Source organism: Diuraphis noxia, unplaced genomic scaffold, assembly GCF_037042655.1.
Source record: "Diuraphis noxia isolate RWA-SAM2 unplaced genomic scaffold, SU_Dnox_SAM2 contig0001, whole genome shotgun sequence".
NCBI lineage: Eukaryota > Metazoa > Arthropoda > Insecta > Hemiptera > Aphididae > Diuraphis > Diuraphis noxia.
The window spans coordinates 62,945,707-62,967,037 of NW_028301711.1; the positions used below are offsets into that span (position 1 = coordinate 62,945,707).

Genomic DNA, 21,331 nt, shown 5'->3' on the forward strand with positions numbered 1-21,331 from the left:
TAGGTATGTCTGTTATTTTTTTTTGTTTTAATTGTAATGTAAAATAATATTATGTTATAGTGATATTTTTATCATTTGCAATATTATTGTCGCCATCATCATCATCATCGTGATGATAATCTGCAATTTCTTTCTTTTTTTTTTGTTTTTCTTTGCTGTAAAAATACAGAACAATGAGGATCATTTTAAGGTTTAAAATATTTTACTATTTATATTCCTGTATCGGTTATACATTGTTTAAGTTTATTGTATAACTTATGCGCTAAATAATAATTAATAAACATAAAAAGTGGTTTTTATCAATCTTTATAATGTTAATTATACCTAATAATTTTTGTCAACATAATCAACGCTTCAAAGTTTTAAATAGTTCTAAAAAACATCAAATTCATATTATTTGTATATACCTACACATACAAATTTAAATAACCAGTGCTTGCAATATCATCAAAACAAAGTATCTCATTTAAAATCAATTATTTGCAATTTGTTATTTTTCATATTAAATAAAAAATAATAATTTACTAATTAGGTATCTCATTATTTAGGAATTATTTTAATCTGTGTAATAATGATCTAAACTTTTTGAAAATGTTAACATAAACCAACTTTGTCGATCAACAACTTTTTAGTGTTAAGAAAAAACATATTAGCTTATAAATCATATATTAATGTTTCTTCAATAATAATTATATTTTCAATTTTCTAACAATTAAAGACTAGGTTATTATTACTTTGCAATCCTTGTTGGTGCCTGTGCCAGCCATGACATAATACTATTGATAATATCATTTCTGATATCTTTTATTTGTTCAGGAAATTTTTGTCTAACAGCACCTTTAAATAATAACAATTAAATCATAACTATTTCATCATCAATATATAAAATACCATATTTAAACAATACTCTATACAATATATTATTGGCATAATAACAATAATATCATCTAATGAAAAAATAAAAAGATACCTACCTATAATGACTTTACAAATTCTAAACTCTGAAAATGGTTTTTTATTTTTTTGACCTTTCCAGCTGTAATACTTGAGGAGCTCATCAGAAAACATTATTTTTAAGATACTATAAGTGACTTTGGAAATATTTTTTCCTTCAGAGGCAAAAACTAGTGTTGATATCTATGTAAAATAAAATGTATATAATATACAATAAACAATATATACTACAATTATTCCATAATGATAAAAAAAAAAAAAAAAAAAATACAACATACAACATACCAATTTGTTTGTGTAGCTTAATTCTTCATTTTTCAATGTTGATTCTATTGCTAAGAGTTCACTTTCGGTTTTTAATGGAAAACATGATAAATAGTGTTCTTCAGAATTTGTATTTGTATTTATTGTCTGACGATTAGGTGCCGGTTGATCTTCAATAAAGGATGAAACATCTTGTTTTACATACTTTATACTTGACTTTACTTTATTCATATCAGCTTTAAAAACATAGTATGTATGGGTTAAAATATTACTCTTGTAGTATGTATAAATATAATTTATCAAATAGTATTCAAATTAGATGTTGGTGCAGTTACCTGATAGCTTACAAAGTTGATGACCAATAGCTTCTAATAAACTTTTATCTTTGATATCAAAAGTACAGGAATGTATAACTTTTTTGGCTAGTTTACATTTTTTCAAATCTTTTGATGGTTCATCTGGTATAGGAGTAGAAAAGGGAGTACTGCTGCTAGACTGAACTGATGTCTTCTTATTGGTAAAACATGATGTGTCAAACTCATTTCTTGGTGGAGAAATATTATCACAATAATTGTTGGTCTCATCAAACGATTGTGACTGTTCTAGTTAAAAAAAATTATTATTATTAACTGTATTATAAAATACTATGATTGAAACATATTATATACAGACTAAAATAGCTTAGACAGTGTAATAAAAAACAAAAAAAAAAACATAAAATAGTTTTTTTTTTAGAAAATTCAATTTACTTTTTTGTTTCTTAGGGAATGCAGGGTATGGTGTGGGCTTATCTTTGAGAAGTATATCATCCTCATCAGAGTGTGAAGAGTAATATTGGTCTAATGATCTTTTAGCTTTAACTTTTAATCTTTGTCCACGGCCTCTTTCTTCAACTTCTGAATGGAGGTTGGAATTCTTATTTAATTTATACATCAGTTTTAATCCATATTCATAATTGTCTAAAAATATAAATATTACATTTATGTACATTGCATAATACATTCATACTAGATTGCATAAATTTATAAATTACCAATATTTTCTTCTATAATGTCAATCTTACATTTTTTCCACTTATTATAATCGGGGTTTTCTTTTGATTTTGCATATTTTTTAATTGTAGATATTTTGAAATCCAGTGGATACCAACAATTTAATTTATTAATTATCCAACCATTTGGTATTAAATCTGGACTTTTTTCAACTGCATCATCTTCATTATCATATAATAATATTAAACACCACATGCTGACAACAAATTATAGCCATCATAAACATATATTTTAATAAAATAAATATTAGTCTAGTAGTGAAATATAAAGAATAATAACTACCTACTATAGGTAATTATTTGAAGACTTCGATGTACTAAATATTCAACTTTTGTATTATATAGAAAAACCTAAACTTCAATACATTATGTTTAAACATATAAAACGATAAATTATACACATAATAATTGCTATATACATTATGAAAACAATCTGATAATATAATACTCTTATACACATCACAAAAAAGTTTATACAATGTAACTTGGCCGGAAAATAATATATATATTTAGCTCTAATATAATATTATGAGTATGAAAATAAATATGATTAGGTTATAAATAACATTTATTTATATAAAATAATAATTTAAACACCAAGTAATTATTTATTCGAATGTAATAATGGAAATACAATAAATGCATTTTTGTGAGAAAAATATACATATTTGTTAACAATTTCATGAACTGGCCAAATTCGCATTTCTGATAACTTTTCGACTTCATATACTCCAATAGACGAACTTTCACATGGAATTGTATAAAAATTGTTTTTTCTTAGAAACATTCTACCAATAATTACACAACTGTTCATGGCTTGTGAAAAACAAATATTGTCCACCATTATAATATCACCAGAAGCTGAACCACAACAATTATCAGGAGAACTAATTTTGATTTTAAAATCACTAAACTGTATATTGGAGTATTGTGGATTAACACATGAAAGGACCAAAGGACCATTGCAATGCATTTTTGAGTAAATAGGGTATTTTTGAAAAGTCTGAGGATTGTGTGTTGCGTTTACTGTTAACAATTCGGCCATTCTATTTCCTATTTGCTCTAATGGTTTATTTTTTCCTCTTGTCATTCTTTTTATTTGTTGAAGGTAATTCTCAAAGGGAAAAGCTGATATAGTATCTAATGTTAGCATAGGAATTATTGGTGCAAAGTAGTCAGCGTCATCGACTAGATGAATCAAATTATGAAAATTATGAGTAATGAAGCTTGGGTGATATAAAATCATAAATGACTGCACAAAATGTCTTAATAGTTTTCTTGAATAATCTCTTAATTTATGGTCTTGAATACTGGTTTGATTTAACAAAATAGATATAGCTACATTTAATGTCATAAAATTGTTGTATTTTTCTTGGTTTAAAATGCCTTTTAAAGCAACTGGACCAAGATAGAGTAAAAATGACCGATACTCAACAGCTTTCCATCTTAAAAGATATTTTAATTCCCTTGGTTTTCTTACAAATTCTACCGGTAACCTTGCACTACACATAAAATCTGAGATTCTCTGAATTAATAGTCGCGATAGCTTAAAAGGTAAATCTCCATCATACCAAGTTAAAAGCATGGTCCGCATCACTCCTAAGTACACCAAATGCATTATGTCGAGAATGATTGAATGTACAAAATCAATTCCGGGTATTTTCACCAAACATGAATCAACTAGTCGATAATTTGGATCTATCCAATTAATAAAGTCATCACTTGTTCTAGTTGGACAGTTAATATCAGTAAAAACACGCTTATTATTAAGAGTAGTACCTCGAACGGTACACCTGGTACAAGAATAATACCCACCATGACCTTTAATGCCCAATATATCTTTTTTAGCAGGTGCATCACAAACAAAACCGAGAATTTTAACTAACATATTAGTGTCATTATCAATTAAAATACCTCTTTCTGACAATTCTATGATTTCCAATACAAATGGAGTTAAAAAATTATCCATGTCTTTAGGTTTTTGAAAACCATAGTATAGTCCAATGGGAAAAACTATTTTGTTAAGTTCAGGGACATTAACAACTGAAACCAATATAGGAATTGCTTGGCCTGGAGAACTTTTATACAAAGGTAGTCCATCAATATTTATTAATAAATGTAATTCATGGACATTACAATCAAATGATGAGATCAAGCGTTTTAATTGACTTTCCAAACCAAAATGAATATAATGTCCTGGTTCAACTGTTTTTTTTTCAAAAACAATACTTGTTTTTAGCAAAGTTCTTGAATCTGAAGGCAAAATGTGACTTATATTTTCAATATTTTTTTTTAAGCCAACCAACAATTCAGATAGTGCACTAGCAGTAATATTATGCTTAACAGCCCAAACACGCAAGAAATTTTTAATTGAGTTTTCGTCATTTATCGAATGGTCAACAGATTGCCTACGAAATAAATTATTAGAATCAAAGTCCAATAAAACATCTTCATCAATTATATCATGTTCACTAGATGAGGTACTTGATAATACTTTATCATATTCATCATAGTCAATACTTTGGTTAGTAAAATTTGAAAGTGTCTGGTTGAGTGAATTTATAGGTGCATTTATAACATCCTGTTCATTAGAAGTATTTAATTGTTTATTGTTATCATTATTAGAAGAATTATTGCTATCTGAAGAACTATAATGATCAAACATATAAGAACAATCCTTATTTTCGGCCACACGCCTTCTTTTACTTCTGTTTGATAGGTGATGGAATTTAGAAAAAGGTCTAGGCATCCTAAAAACAAGATAATGCCCGACACAATAATTGAATATTGAAAAAAAAATTCACAATTTTATAGTTAAAATGCAATAATAGGTATAGTTGGCCAATATTTTAAATTATTTTTAACGCAAATGTAATTAATTAATCAAACAGAAAGCTTATTAAGTACCTATACTTTGATTTCTTAAATATTTAGCAAAACTATAGACGCCAAAGAAAAAAAATGAACAGATACTAAAAAATTCAATTTTTAACAAATTAGGTAGGTATACTACAAATTAAATAATTAAGAGAATATCTTTGTATAGTATTTGTTATTCCTCTCTCTTTCTGACCCACACGCAACATAAAAAAGTTTACGTTCACAACAATGATTTGAACCATAATATTAATTTCTCAAACTAAAGTTAGTTATGAGCTTTTTAAGATGTAAAAACATTTACTTAATTACCTAACAATTGATAACTAGATAGTATTAAACATAATATTGGTTTGAATAAAAAAAAATATTTTTAAATATTGTACTAGATTAAAAAATATATGATAAATAGTAATAATAGTTTATAGTTAGGTAATACTGGTAATAGATATGTATAACATTATTATTATTTGTATTCTTACTTGGCACTTCGCGAACTTTTTCGAGTTTCTTAGACAATATAGCCAACAAGTATATAGGTAAACAGCTATTTGAACGGCGTAATACGAACGGCACTATTAAAAACATTAACGAATTACGAAACTAGAAATGCAAACAACAAGCAAACCACGATGGCGATGTACGTTGTAGATTTGAGTATTTACTATTTGACAGAAGAAAATATAGAATATAATGACTTTATAGACGTATTAAACCATGATGAAACCACGGTTAAGGCGAACACAATACAATATTATTATTATTGATTAAAATTTCGTTTAACCAAAACGGAAAATTATTTAATATCATACCGTTCTAAATTTATATTTTAATAACGATATAATTACCGCCGGCCGTTGTGCGTGTGGTATGATATCGAGCAAGTGCGCAACGTTTCGCAACGGTAGTACGGTACGGTACGTTTACTGCATCAGTAGGTATCACGGTTATCTAGTGTAGATAACCGTGGTAGGTATAAATTCTGTTTCATTCATAGATAATCTTTATTATCAATGATTTCATTAGAGCGCATAGAGTAATAAAACTAGAGAGTCATCCTTATCACTTAAAATCACTGCGTTCTTATCTACATTAACTATTACTTAATACTTATTAGTTATTAGTCTTTAATTAGAAATTGAGAACTTAATATTATAACATATTTTATTATTATTATTAATATCTTTGATTCTTAGGCATTGTTCTAGCCTTCTAGGTTCTAATGTTTTATTATTTTCTGTTTTCATATATTCAGTTTACTTGGGCTTATGTTCATCAATATATTAATAATAGGAGCTAGGGATAATATTTGTTCCTATTAATCTTGTTAAATATTATGTTAAGGTCGATTCATTAATAATGTTAATATTTATATAACAGAGAGAGTATCTATATTTCATATACCTACACAATATATCTAAGCAATCAACATAGACATTAAGCTCTAGCTGTAGGGAATTATAAAATCGGAAGGAGTGTTACACTTGACATATGATTTTTAAAATGTACATAACTTAAAAATTTAAATTGGACTTTATTAAAACCAGATATTTCTGAAATAATGTATATCTATTATCCTAAATTGCGATTCCTGAAGACACTGATCTATAATTATAGTTTCAAATATGCATATATTTGTTAAAATAAATTTAATACTTAAACCTTTAATTTTGACTCTTATTCTTAAAATAAATATAAACTACCCAGGTTTTTAACACGCAGTTAGAAATGTTTTGACCAAGTAAAAAATACTGGCTTAAAATATTATATAAAATTGGATTGATGATGGTAACAATATAATATAGGTATATAATATAATAAGGTATATTGGTAGGAACACTACATAAAATATGATCATTGTAATTGTGACATTTTGTTCATACCTAAGTATTTGATTTTATTAAAAGATTTTATTTTAATTTTATTTTTGATTTGATTTGTAAAAATATAGTTTGTATGCTGGCCTTTATCATATGTATTTCAACACTCATTTATCATACTACCATAAAAGTATATATTAATAATATACTATAATAGTAAATATTATAATCTATATAGCCTGCAATTATGGCAACCATTTTATTAGTTTAAAAAAAACTCAATATTTGAGAGCCAAAATTAAATTTAGTTTCTTCATTAATGAATTGCATATTTATGTATTAACTATATGTATAGCAGGGGTTGAAAAAATATAAGCAGTATAATAACAATTGTTCTAATAATTTATTAATTCATACCTCAGAGCCTAAATAATTTAATTACAAATAACTGGTTTTGGGAGATAAATGGTCCAGTGTATAGATGATATATATGATATGATGATATATGTGATGATGATGATGATGATGTAAAGACGATCAGAATCTAATATTATATATTTTAAACATTATAAAAATGATAGAAAATAAACATTATAACTTAATATTTTTTTAATATTTTAAAATGTTTAGAAAAACATATTGAATAATAAACATTATATTGATATTTATTTTATCTTTTATTAAAAATCTTATAAATCTAATATTTATTTAATATAAAAAAAATATATTTTTTGAAAACATTATTTTTGAAATGTTGTAATATTTATTAAACGTATAAAAAACATTCCATTGTTACTTGGGTCTGATATTCAAATAAATAAAAATTACGAAATTAGTAATATTCTAATTATTTGGCACTTTATTTTTAGGTATTAGAACATAAACTTTAAAATTATATTTTACAAGAATACTTCCTGCTAATTGTTCTTATAACTCATAAAAATATGATACCTTTTATTTATTGAAGGTTCTTCAGCCCATATATTACTTGGAAATATACAATTTGGTTTTATATAATTTTCTAATACACAGTCTGAAAATTCTAGTTATTGCATTATGCTTGTGCTCACCAATTACTGCATTCACTTGAGTTTTTGTGACATCAGTTAAAATGCTGGCATAACAACTTTTATTATAACATATCCATTTTAGCAATTCGTCTTTGCGTTTTCTTAAAAAACGATATTTATGGGAAGAAACCACGGCTAACTCTTTCCCACGTTCAGAAATTATAATTTTTAAAGAATTCTCCATGGTTAACGCACTATTACTCATTAACATTAATACTATAGCGACTTATCGAATGACAAGTTGTTCGTATACTAATATTTTAACGGTGCTAAAGTGCGACACGCCAGGAAATCCGATATAATAATCGGCATTTTATCTTATCTTATAGTATTTTATAGATTATCGATTGGCCTGGGAATAATAGTCACAGTAACGTTTATCAAATTGTATCAAGTATAAGCAATAATTTCCTAAAATAAGTTATTTTATGATTTTGAACAACGGCAACGTTGCACTAAGTTTGGGTAGGTAGAATGTACGCAATCGTAATAATGAAAAAGGTCCATACGCAATAGTATCATGCGCAATCGTAACGTACCCACAGAAACCCCCCTGTAGAAGTTAGTACACGTGGGAACAATTTCTACACTAGAACACTGAACATGGTGTGGGTGACGTGTTTGACTATGATGATAGTGTGCGTTGGGGGACCTCGGTTACTCCAGCCGGTAGAGGTGGACCTTGTCTGGGTGTGATGTACCGACGCAATCGAATTATATTATAGGTCCCTATAACCTGGTTTGTTTCTGATTCGGCCACCATATACGCATTTTGTGACGAAACGCATACAATTACATAGGGTCCTTGATACAGCAAAAAGAATTTGTGGATTTGCTTATCAACCGCAGAACTCAAACGATGGGTTCGTACCAACACACGATCTCCGATATCTTTGTTACTCGACCATGTTTGTCATGACGTAAACGCCGTCGCTCGGCGTGGGACTGTTGTACCTCACGGGCCAAGACCATTTTTGTCTGCTGAGTTACGGCGGCCCGGGGTGAAAATGAGACTACAGCACTAAACGGGTTGTATCGGTCAAAGGTAAGGAAAAATTCTTTTGGCGTATAGCCTGTCGCTTCGTGCACGGTGTTGTTCAGTACCCATTCAATGTACCCAAAGTGTCTTGGCCACTCAGCATGGTCTTGGTTGCAGTATGTTATGCGGGGAGCATGCGTGGTCGCTAATAAAATTAATTTCCAAATTTCGAGGTGGTGATAAAAACCTGTCCAAACTGTCCATACTACAGAGGCGCTGTTCCAATCCAGTAGGCACAACGTGTTCGGTGGTATAATGGACATTGAGACAGGTGATTTGCGCAGCTGGAATCGCTCCATTATCGCCTTGGAATAGACATTCTTTTCCCCATTGCGGAAATATAATACATCGCTTAAAGTAGTCCAGAACAACTCCGTATTTTGAAAGCCAATCATCTCCGAAGATGATGGGGGTAGCAAGACGTGGGACAACGAGGAAAACACCTGGAGCATATTTTCCAAACAACACCAGTGGCATGAACACTTGTTTCGTGATTTTCTTGCTTCGCCCGCGCACAGCCGTTGAAATGGTAACTCCGGTTACAGGTAAGATGGACAAAAGCTTAGGTGTAAGAGACCGGTTCTGGATGGTGGCAAAACATTTTTCGGATATAGCTGAGATAGATGCTCCAGAGTCGAGCAGGGCAGAACCTGATACACCACACACTTCGACGGGAATTTCTGGTCGGTGTGGAACATGTCCTGGGAATTCATTTGAATCGGTGATCGGTGAGTGGCAATCGGATGACAATCCAATCTCGTCAGGTGCCGTATTCACTGGCAAGACTGTGGTTCGTTTCCCGTGACGTTCAGCTGATTAATCGGTTCTTCGTTTGGAGCCGGTGGACGGTGGTAATTCTGAGAACCTCGATTCGGACCGTTACGATAATTGTTTTGATTGTTCTGACGTGGCTGATATCCTCCCCGTCCGTGAGAATCCCGTGGTGGCTGGCAATTATTCCATACGGGTTGGGTTGGGCCGTTGTCGGACTGACGGGAACTCGGAGCCTCGCAGAAGGACGTTGATTCCTCGATATCTGTCAGTACGGATAATAAGGCGTTCGTCGTTTGGGGGCCCCGGCCACGGATGGCAATTCCCAAAGTGGATAGATGATGCTGTATGATTATGCCAACAAGATCAAATTGGTCGATGGGGGGAGATAAGTATTTATCTTTAGCAATCCAGGTCATAGCATGAGTATTGATCCCCACTGGTGAGCGGTATTGATAGGATTGAAAAATTTCATTTCGGATTTTTCTCTGTGTGGCTGCAGACCAAAACTGCTGGCGGAACAACCTCTTCACCTCCACATAGGTGGTTGGCACAGGCACGAGTGAATCAAACCGTACCCGGGAACCTCTGGTTAACCGCCGTTGAAATAGTTCAATACGTTGATCGTCATGTGGACAATTATACAAAAAATATTGTTCCAACTGAGATAAGAACTTCTCTGGGTGCACATCTTGCCGGTGGCCAGTGAACTCAGACACAACATCAGTAAAACGTTCCGATTGACTAACGGTCGTAGACATATTAGACTGTCCACACAGATTTAATAATGGCCGGGAGTAATTTATCTGGGCCTCCGTCGAATTGTATGTCGGCTGGAAAGAGTGCGCTTGAGATGTAGAGTGGGTCGGAGGTACCTTTAAATCGGATTGTATCTGTTTCACAGTTTCCTTAAGGGATTCGACGTCAGGGTGGATCTTTGCTACACGTTCATCAGATTTAGTATATGCAGTTCGTTGGTCGATGAAGTTGCGGTGAAGAGTGGCGATATTTTTTTCAGTCTTATCTACTCGCGACTCAATGGCATCTTGTCGTTTGGTAAACCACTGAACTGATTTTCCAGGGACATAATGATGTTCAGGTATATACTCCATATATACACATGAGTGTATATGACACATGAAGACATATATATCGCTTCGTATAAAATATAAATAATATCTCAAAAAAAATTTAAATTTAAAATTTTTTTTTTTTTGAAAGTCGAATTCAAAGTCAAATTGTAATCAAATACAACACCCGTGTTATATAAATATAATATCTAATATTATTAAATAATTAATTTTAATAATTTTTTAAAATAAGTTAGAAATAGCTTTTTGATAATATTTTCAACAAATATATTAATGATATTATTAAGACATGTGTTTTGTGATAATCTTAAAATATTTTCAAGAATCATTTTGAAAATAATTTCAAAATGATATTAAATACAATATATTTTTAAGATGTTTTTAAAATATTTTAAAGGAAATATTTTCCTTATGATGATTAAAATATATTTTTAAAATGCCATCATCATACAGACAAATTGAAAATTTCAGTCGTCTATAAATATCTCAAAAAAAGTCAAAATATATTGAAAATTAAATCATGTAAAGAAAATGCCAATCCTAATAACTGGTAAAATTTTCAAGTATCTAGAACTTATACTTTTTGAATAATAACAAATATTTAAAATCGTTTGAGGTTAAATCGTTATCATTACGCTATTTCGTAAGAATTTGAAATTCAAACGCACTTAAAATTTTTCCTATAATGATGCTTCAAATTTTCTCTATAGCTATTTGAAGGAAAACTTATGGAAAACTTAATGTTATATTTTTAATCCTTAGTTATAAACAGAAAAAATTTTATGATTTTTAAACTTCAAAATTACTAGCAAATTTTCGCGTTTTCGACATATTTCGTAAAAATTTGAACTATAAACGCTTATAAAAAATAATTGTGACTAATGATTTTTAATTTTTTTTAGCTACAATAAGAACAACTTATAAGGAACCTTGTATTAAATTTTCAAGTATTTTGATTGGGCCAAAAAAATTTTATCAACATTTAAAAAAAAAATTTTCAGAAAAATTGAAAATTTTAGTGGTCTATAAATAACTGAAAAAAGTCAAAACTTTTTGAAATTAAAACTGTATATATATAACACTAACATAAACATTTGGTGAAAATTTCAAGTATTTACAGTGATTAGTTTTTGAATTACAACCATATAAAAAAATCAATTTGTTCGAAAACTGGTTTTGCGTAAAAATTCCAGTTTCTCTGTCATTTTTTTTTTTGTTTTTCTCGATTTTTTTGAAAACTGTTGGAAAATGTTTATTTTTGACCTGTATAATACACCAAGGATCTTCAATTTTACATCGGAAACCACCCCTAAAGCTTGAAATCGAAGCATTATTTCGACTAGTTATGCTGTACACAGACACAAAAAAAAAAAAAAAACACACACACACACACACATCATTGTAAAATCAATACATTCATCACTTCGTTCAGAATCTAAAATATAAAATGAATGAAAATTATTCTTAATGGGTTGACCCTAACTGTAATTGTCGGTATCATTCAATACCGATTTCATGATTTCTCTCTCTAAGTGCAGGTCCATTTATTAATATGTCTATGATTTTTAAGAATAGACAATCAACTTATTCTTATCAACCATTTTGTTCTATTATGTTTGATATTAAAGAGCAAAACTTCTAAAAAACATTATACCTTCGGTATTATCTATCATACAAGTATAAATTATATTTTGTTAGTTAAAAAATTATTGACCAATAAGATTTTATTATATTATTTAATTTCTGAAATCTCTTCTTCAATTTCTATATTTAGTTTTATTAGATTCTGAACGGAGTGATGAATGTATTGATTTTACAATTATGTGTTTTTTTTGTTTTTTTTTTTTTTGTCTGTGTACAGCATAACTAATCGAAATATGACAATATTTAAATATAATATATCCTAGACTGACAAATCATCTCCGTTTAGAATCGTTTTTCGTATGCAATGATACCTATCATTGAATTCAATTTTAACCTACCTTAGTCAGAGGTCTACCCCACCCCCTAATGTACAGCAGAGCGACATCCACTTACCCGCTGTTTTTTACATTTAGTCTAATAAAATTTAAAATTAAAACATTAAACAAAGGTAAATATTATTATAGCTAACAATTTAGGTAAAGTTATAGTAAACAAAAGTAAAAATATTTTAATAATACTTATATATTTCCCTGTTATATGCATACAGTTTGAGTATATTTCAGGGACCAGAACCGGAACCGAAAAGAACCGGTTCTGGAACCGGTTAACCTTAAAAGTTTAGGAAACGTAATTGGAACCGGAACCTTTATTTCCAAAAATGAAAAACCGTTACCGTAACCGTAACCTTAATTATAAAAGGGTTATTTTGGTTAGGTTAGACTAGTTTTTTGGACTAGTAAAACTATAGAAATTACTATTTTGGTAGACAATTTTTAGGTTCAGAAAAATAAAAGACAAATCTTTTAATGTTTTTGTGTTGTACCTAAAGTTGTAACTTGTTATTCGTCCGTCGTCGACGTAGAATCATAGAGACGTATCAACACTCAACAGTAAACACTATCAACCAATTTATTATTAATAGAAATAAACCACTAATCGAGTGAAAATAAATACTAATAAGTAATAACTAATAATACGGACATCTTATTATTATTCAACATTGAAGAGCTAAAAATAGTAGATAAGAAAATCCATTCTATATGACATTATCGACGTGCACCGACCTGGCACGGCGGCAGTCAGCACTGGAGAGGTACGGTTGGTATTGTGTTTTATACTTTTATACAGTTTGTTGTAATTTTGTAAACTTGTAAATACTATTTCTGAGTTTATGCCATTAATGACATGTGTAGTTGTGTAATTGTGTTACATTCTTTTATTTAAAAAAATTAAACATGGGTCGACCAATTAAAAGTGCAATTCGAAACCATTATGAATATGATAAAATCAACAACGAGTCAAAATGTAAAATATGTTCTGCAAAACTTAAAGTAAGTATCTATTATACATTATTAAACCTTCAAACTTTAGAACCAATTGTTGGTTTTTATATTTTTATTTGTACCTTTTTTGTATAGACTAATCATGGAACAAATTTGAAAAAACATTTAGAGCTACATCCAAATGAGTATGAAGAATTTATTAAATCACAGGATAATACTTTTATAACTACAAAACCAGACAAAACTAATGCAAGTAATTTCAAGCAAACTACTCTTCAAATGACTCCTGGAATAAGAGTGAATCATAGTATGAAAACTCTAATCGACGGTTGTGTGGAAATGGTGACAGTCAATGGACGCCCATATTCAAGCTTAAATGATAGTGGATTTAGAAGAATTATTGACCCAGTTCTAAATGGAATTAAGAATAGCGTTTCCTTAAATTCTGACTCAATTGGGTAAATATTCATAATCATATTATTAATAAATTTTATGTTCATAATAATAATAATAATGAGATAATCAAATAAACTTGTAGGTACCTAAATATTCTATAGGTATAAAGTATATATTTACAGTAGAGCAGGCTAGGAGTTAGGCTTAAGGTTAAGACTCTATCTAGTTTGGTTACATTTTTTTTATTTATAGGTACTGGCATCATTAATTAATAGACTATGTGCATTGCGCATATATATTTTTGAACCAAAGAATATTCTATAATTTTAGCTTTTTTTTTAGTATCTGCCTTTAATTTTTTTGTTTGAAAATAATTTAGGAAAAAAACACTTTCCAAAACTATATAGATGATACCTAAGTATTTTTAATTTTAAATAACCATAGATAGTTCTTGGTTGATATCCATAACTTATTCACATAACCACACATTACCTAATAGTAAATCGTATAAGCATATATTCATATTACACTCCCAAAAAATAAAAATAAAGGTAATCAAATAAGCCTTGAGGAAAATGTATAGACTACAGAGCATACTATTCTACTGTCTACTATCCGCTCCCAAGATTCAATGTCATAATCATATTTTAATTTTTAACTAGTTTTAGTTAGGAGTATTTAAAATTTATATCATATCATTTACACCTAGATAAAATACATTGAAAACATGCAAGTATATAGCAAGTACTAGATATCTAGCTTTTATGTATTTTATTTCAGAAATTATGTTTGTAAAGAAGCTTTGTTATTACAAAATGATATAAAAGCAGAAGTGAAAAATAAACTGATTTCTCTTAAAGTTGATGCTGCATCGAGAATGAACAGAGGGTTCCTTGGTATAAATTTACAATATTATTTTAAACTAAGAACTATTGGTTTAGTAGAACTCAGTGAAGCCCACACTGGTTAGTACAAATTATTTGTAGCATATCATAGTATTTTATTTATATTATCATGCAATATTTAATAAAGATTTTTTTAACTGAATGCAGGAATTTATTTAAAAGATGTGATACTTGAAACATTAAGCAAATATGGAGTACACCCAAAGAAATTATATACCATCACATCGGACAATGGTGCTAATATAATAAAAGCTGTAGATTTAGTTGAAAAAGAAGCATTTATTGAGTTAGAAAATGAGCCAGAGCCCATGCTGTCTAGTTCAAAAGAAAAAACTAATTCTAATCAAGCAGATGATACTTTTGACAGTGATAATGATAGGTAAGCTATTATCATTTATAAGTTCATAAGACATAAACTAAAGCCAAACAATAACTTAACCTAAATATAGAGTTTGATAGTTTTATTTTCAAGTTTTCAACATCCAGTACTAGTTGTTTTGGTTTTATTACCTCGTGTGATTTAATGTATTATAAGTTATAATTATTATACTATTATATTATGTTATAAATTATAATAGTATAATATTATTATTATTAAAATGTATTTTTATTTTAGATGTCTTTTTGAATAATTAGTATTTTTTATTAAATTGCTAGAAAACTATTTTGTAGTATATTTTTATTTTTAGTGCACATTTTAGGGTTTTTAAGTGTATATAAGTGCTTGCATAATTAATAATATTTTTGATTTATATGTTCTCTGTCCTAATTTTAATCAACAATATTTAAAATTAAATATTGTCATTTATAATATGTTTCAGTGATTATGAAAATACAGACTTAGGTAAAATAAATAATGATGATATCAATGATTTACTCGATATAGTTGATGACAATGAATATGACAGGTATTGAAACCGATTGAAATAATTTCGGTTTCGATTTTGAATACCGGTTTCTAAATTTTTCGGTTTTCAAAATCGGTTTCTAAATTTTTGAGTTTCGGTTTCGGTTTTCAATACCGGTTTCTAAATTTTCGGTTTCGGTTTCGTTTTTGAATACCGGTTTCTAAATTTTTCGGTTTCGGTTTCGGTTTTCAATATCGGTTTCTAAATTTTTCGATTTCGGTTTCGGTTTTCAATACCGGTTTCTAAATTTTTCGGTTTTGGTTTTAATTTTTTATAATTATTATTATGAAACTAAAGCGGGGTAATAAACGTCAATACACGGTACGAAAATAATAAATATCCATTATCCAATATCGGATTGAAATATGCTCTAAACAGTGAGGGGAGACTAGGGAAAAATTAAAAATATGGTTAATTTTAAAAATAAAATAATTAGGTATTTAATATTTTTATATTTAGTGTTATTATTATAAATTTATTGTCGTGATGGGCGTACGATCACGCACACAATTTAAAGCCCGTGCTATTTTAAGATTTTCCTGGTATTGTACATGTATAAATAATTAGATCTCAGTAATTATATGTTTATCTTATTATTTATTGTTAGATCATTATACTATTTAAAATTTAATACTATTCAATAAAATATGAATAGACATATACGGGCCGCCGTGGTCTCCCGTCAAATAATCTAATGTTGTTTTCAAATGTAATGTGGTGCCCAATAAATAACTATAATATAATAATAAATTATAATAACAAACACTATATTATTATTGAGTTATAACTTATAAGTTATAAACTTATAACACAATACGGGACAACTAGTACCAAAAATCGCGACACACGGATAATTCCCCTGGGCAAGTAACGAACAGTCTAGGATTGAAACTTGAAAAATACAAATATAGCGCATTCGAGTATTTTCAGGGTGCTGTATCGTCTATACAATATTATCATTGTTTGTCCCCTATTGTCATATATTATAGTATTTGCTAGTAACTATAATTTATCATTACTTAAGGTAACTAATAATTTGACGAATAATGAAATGCTTATCAACATTTTAATTACGATCTCAATTTTATTATGAGCATTAATTATGCGTATTAATGGAATTCACGTATTTAAAAACACGTCAATTGAAAAAAAAAACGGTTTTGAATTTAATACCGGTTTCCAATTTTTTCCGGTTTCGGTTTTGACTTTAATACCGGTATCTAATTTTTTCCGGTTTCGGTTTTGCCTTTAATACCGGTATCCAATTTTTTCCGGTTTCGGTTTTGACTTTAATACCGGTATCTATTTTTTTCCGGTTTCGGTTTTGACTTTAATACCGGTATCTAATTTTTTCCGGTTTCGGTTTTGCCTTTAATACCGGTATCCAATTTATACCGATTTCTGAAATCGGTTTTGAAAACGGTTTCAAGCCCTGGAATATGATGACCTGGTCGAAACAGATTTGGAACAACAAAATGAGTACTGTGAAGCCGTTCTTCTTAATATTGAGTCTCAATGTGTTGGAGATATTTCAATTTTTACTGGTAAGTTGGATAATTGGATTATCTTACAAGCATGATTTACTTAGTTCAATTGGATTTTTTTTATTCATTAGGTATGAGATGTGTTTCACATACCTTACAACTGGCAGTCATTGATTGTTTAAAAGAAGCAAGTGTCAATGCAGTTTTGAACAAAGTTAGAGCCCTTGTAAAAAAACTACGTAATCAAACTTACATGTATTTAATTAAAAAAGAAAAACTTAAGACTCCAATTCTTGATTGCTTAACAAGATGGCATTCAACCTGTGATATGTTGGAAAGAGTACAGGATTTAAAAGTCTTCATCAAAAACATTTCTGCAAATGATAAAAAGCTAAAATTATTTTGTCTAAATTCCAATGAATGGCAGCATGTCGAAACAATTTTTAAAGCTTTATTACCAGCCAAAATATGCACAAAGAATCTACAAAGTGAACAGCTTACTCTTACAGACTTTTATGGAGAGTGGATTGCATGAAAATTCAAAACTGAAGCACAAAATGCATCGTTTGCTCAAAAATTATTGCAGTTTATGATTTCCAGAGAAAAGTTCATACTCAATAATAAAGTTTTTGTTTCTGCTATCTTCTTGGACCCGTGATACAAAATAACATTAAACAAAGAACAGTGTTTAATTTCCATAGAACATTTAATAAAAGTTTGGATTCAGTTAAACAAATTGCAGAGTGATGATAATGATAATTATGATATAGACTTAAATAATCAAACTTTTGAACATTTTGATAACTCTGATTCGGAATCAACTGATGAAGTAGAGCAGTTCTTGAAGTCAAAGTCTACCGAGATAGAAACATTAGAAATAAATTCTTCACAAACATCTGTCATATTCACACAAATTGAAACTATACTGAAGAATTATAATATTCATCAAAACGAATAAATTATAAAACTGATATACTCAAATTTTGGAAAAGTATGGAATATACTCATCCGGAATTGTATCAATTAGCTAGTGTTGTATTTTGTGTGCCTGCAACTCAAGTCAGTGTTGAAAGACTTTTCTCAGGTTTAAAATTTGTGCTGTCTCCATATAGAACTAATATTAGCTCCAAACACTTAGAAGACCAGTTACTGATACGTACTAACAAACTTTTTGAAAAAAAAGAAAAACGACTACAGATGTAAGTTTATATTTTTATAATATACAAAATGTTCAATATAATTTTTAATATTATGCTTTATGATCATTTTCACAGATCTGAATTGGAAACAAACACATCAATCAAACGTAAAAAAAATAGATTATAATATATTGTAATATTATTATCATTATTATTAGTATTTGTTATTTTTGTATGTTTCTTAATATATTACAATGAGTATATTGTCTATTAAGTATTAAGTTTTTTTCTAGCAAAACACTTTTCTGGTCTGTACAAACCACAAAATATAAATGTTACAAATTACAATATATTATATACTATATAGTATATAGTATATAGTACTATATACTATATAGTATATAGTATATAGTACTATATACCCACCTACAATGGCTATAACAATAGCCAGTGTCAACTTTGTCTCCTAATTATAATTAAATTAAAATTAAAAATATATATTTCATCAAATCATAATATTTCACATTATTACAAATATGAAATATTACTTAATATTTTACAAATTTTTACTATGTGATGGAATAAAATATCTTAACTTAACCCACAGAAATATTTACATTATTATCTTATTTTCCTATAGATCCTAGGCTAATATTTATAAATATTTTATATTTGAGATTTTTATAATTATTTTTTAACTACTCCTTCATAATACCTTCTATTTTTATGAAATAATTAAATTATTTTATACTATTTTTTTTTAATAAATCTCTAACAGTCAGAAATCAAAATTAACCGAAAATAACCGAAAATAACCGGTATTAACCGGTTCTAGAACCCTTATAATTTTTTAGAAAACCAAAAAGAAACCGAAACCCTTAAGCAAATTAATTTAATAACCGGAACCGGAACCGGAACCGAAAAACACTGTAGGTTCCAGTCCCTGGTATATTTTTATTAATTTTCTTTGCTGTATACTATTATATGTGGTTCAATAGTAATATGTTTGGGGTTTTTTATTTTTAATTTAATTTTTTTTGCCAAGTCGTTATGGTATTCCCAGCTCTCACTTGCTCTCTTGATGTATCCAACTATTCCATTTAATTGATATCTACAAAATAATTAATTATATTGGAAATAATTATCATCTCCATAATAATTTATACTCTTTAAAACAAAATCATCATTTAAAAAGTTTGTCGATATCGGATTGAATACTGAAATAGCAGTTAAAAATTCTGAATTGTTATCTTTTTTTCATTTCATTCAACATATTATCTATTACTGTAAAATACATAATTCGCAATTTTTGAGTCGTAGTTTTATTACATTTTAAGCCAATTGTTGAAGTAATTACATAATCACTTAATGTATTATTAATATTTTTCTGTCTTTTTTCATAATTATCCATAGAGATATTTAAATTTGAAGCCATAATCTGAGCTTTTTTATAAAAGTTATTGAAAAATTCATCCGAACGTAAACTTTGAAGCTCTTTTATTGTAGCATCAATTAAATTTAAACACTTAATTATATTAAGAGAAGAAGATTGTAAATGTATTGAAAGTACGTTGATAGTTGATAAAAGGTTATCAAAAAATGTTAAAACAAATAATACGTCAAACGATCGAAATTGGTTTAATAACCCTTTATTATATGAAATCGTTACATAATATTATGTACTTTATATAATATTATGTTTTATGAATGTTTATGATTTCGGTAATTTATTAAATGTTAAAATTGTCCAAAACTATTAAACAATCTATAATAGTATTATGTTACAACAATTACATCAGAAAAACACTTACGTTGTATCTTTGCTTGATCGATTGTGAGGAAATTTGACACACAGATACATTAGACCTATGGGCAGAAGATAGGCTAGGTTAAAAAGTGATAAGTCTAACCCCGAGAGGTGTTCAAACACATTTTGAGATTTACGATGGAATTTTTTTTATAGATGGCAGCTTATTTTTATATTATTATCATTATTATTTATTATTATGCGAGTATAGCTGAACCCATGCAATTTGTAGCCTTTAAAAATCCTACCTCTTATATGTATATTTCAAACTAAATTCGTTTCCTGTGATTTTTCTATAGCGGTATATTTTTATACAAATTAATTGATAACGGTAAAAATATACTAAGTAATAATCTTAAAACGATATTCAATGTAGTTTATCATTTTGTAATTTTATTCATTTTATCGAGAAAAGTCTGACAATTCAAATATTTAAATGAATGATATTTTGGCTTATCACTTTTTAACATGGCCTATCTTCTGTCCATAGTTCTAAAGTTCTAATATATCTCTGTACCAAATTTCGTCACAATCGGTTCAACCGTTCAAGAATGTATATAGAACAGACAGATCTATATATTTATATCGTGTGTCCAAAAAACAGGGTACACTTTATCGCTCATTACCTTGTAAATACCTTTCAATTCTATTTGCTGGACATTAAACTAGACCAATCAATCATATAAGTTTCTATGACTTGACATTTTTGAACTCATGTATTTTGCGCATGCGCAACAAAATTTCATTTTTTTTAATGGAAACCACTATTTTAAATATTATAATTTTCGGATTGTTCGATTTTTTTCAAGATATTTTGATGAATCAACT

General features: G+C 28.5%; 3 protein-coding genes across 3 annotated transcripts; 1 reads left to right on the forward strand and 2 right to left on the reverse strand.

Annotated features, from left to right (window-relative positions):
- On the reverse strand, positions 1–5,977 carry LOC149061215 (uncharacterized). The gene is made up of 8 exons (XM_089216105.1): positions 5,629–5,977; positions 2,252–2,466; positions 1,968–2,177; positions 1,554–1,820; positions 1,240–1,454; positions 975–1,137; positions 735–837; positions 1–155 (listed from the first exon to the last, which is right to left on the reverse strand). Exons 2-8 carry the CDS (start codon positions 2,463–2,465, stop codon positions 50–52), a joined length of 1,278 nt encoding a protein of 425 aa, XP_089072231.1. The 5' UTR covers position 2,466; positions 5,629–5,977; the 3' UTR covers positions 1–49.
- Positions 2,874–5,245, reverse strand: LOC149061216 (uncharacterized). The gene has a single exon (XM_089230880.1). It carries the CDS (start codon positions 5,016–5,018, stop codon positions 2,874–2,876), a length of 2,145 nt encoding a protein of 714 aa, XP_089087006.1. The 5' UTR covers positions 5,019–5,245.
- Positions 5,978–17,688: 11,711 nt separating the features above from the next.
- On the forward strand, positions 17,689–18,883 carry LOC149061217 (uncharacterized). Its single transcript, XM_089230881.1, has 2 exons — positions 17,689–18,756; positions 18,832–18,883. The coding sequence occupies exons 1-2, from the start codon at positions 18,551–18,553 to the stop codon at positions 18,881–18,883; spliced, it is 258 nt and encodes an 85-aa protein (XP_089087007.1). The 5' UTR covers positions 17,689–18,550.
- Positions 18,884–21,331: the final 2,448 nt, after the last annotated feature.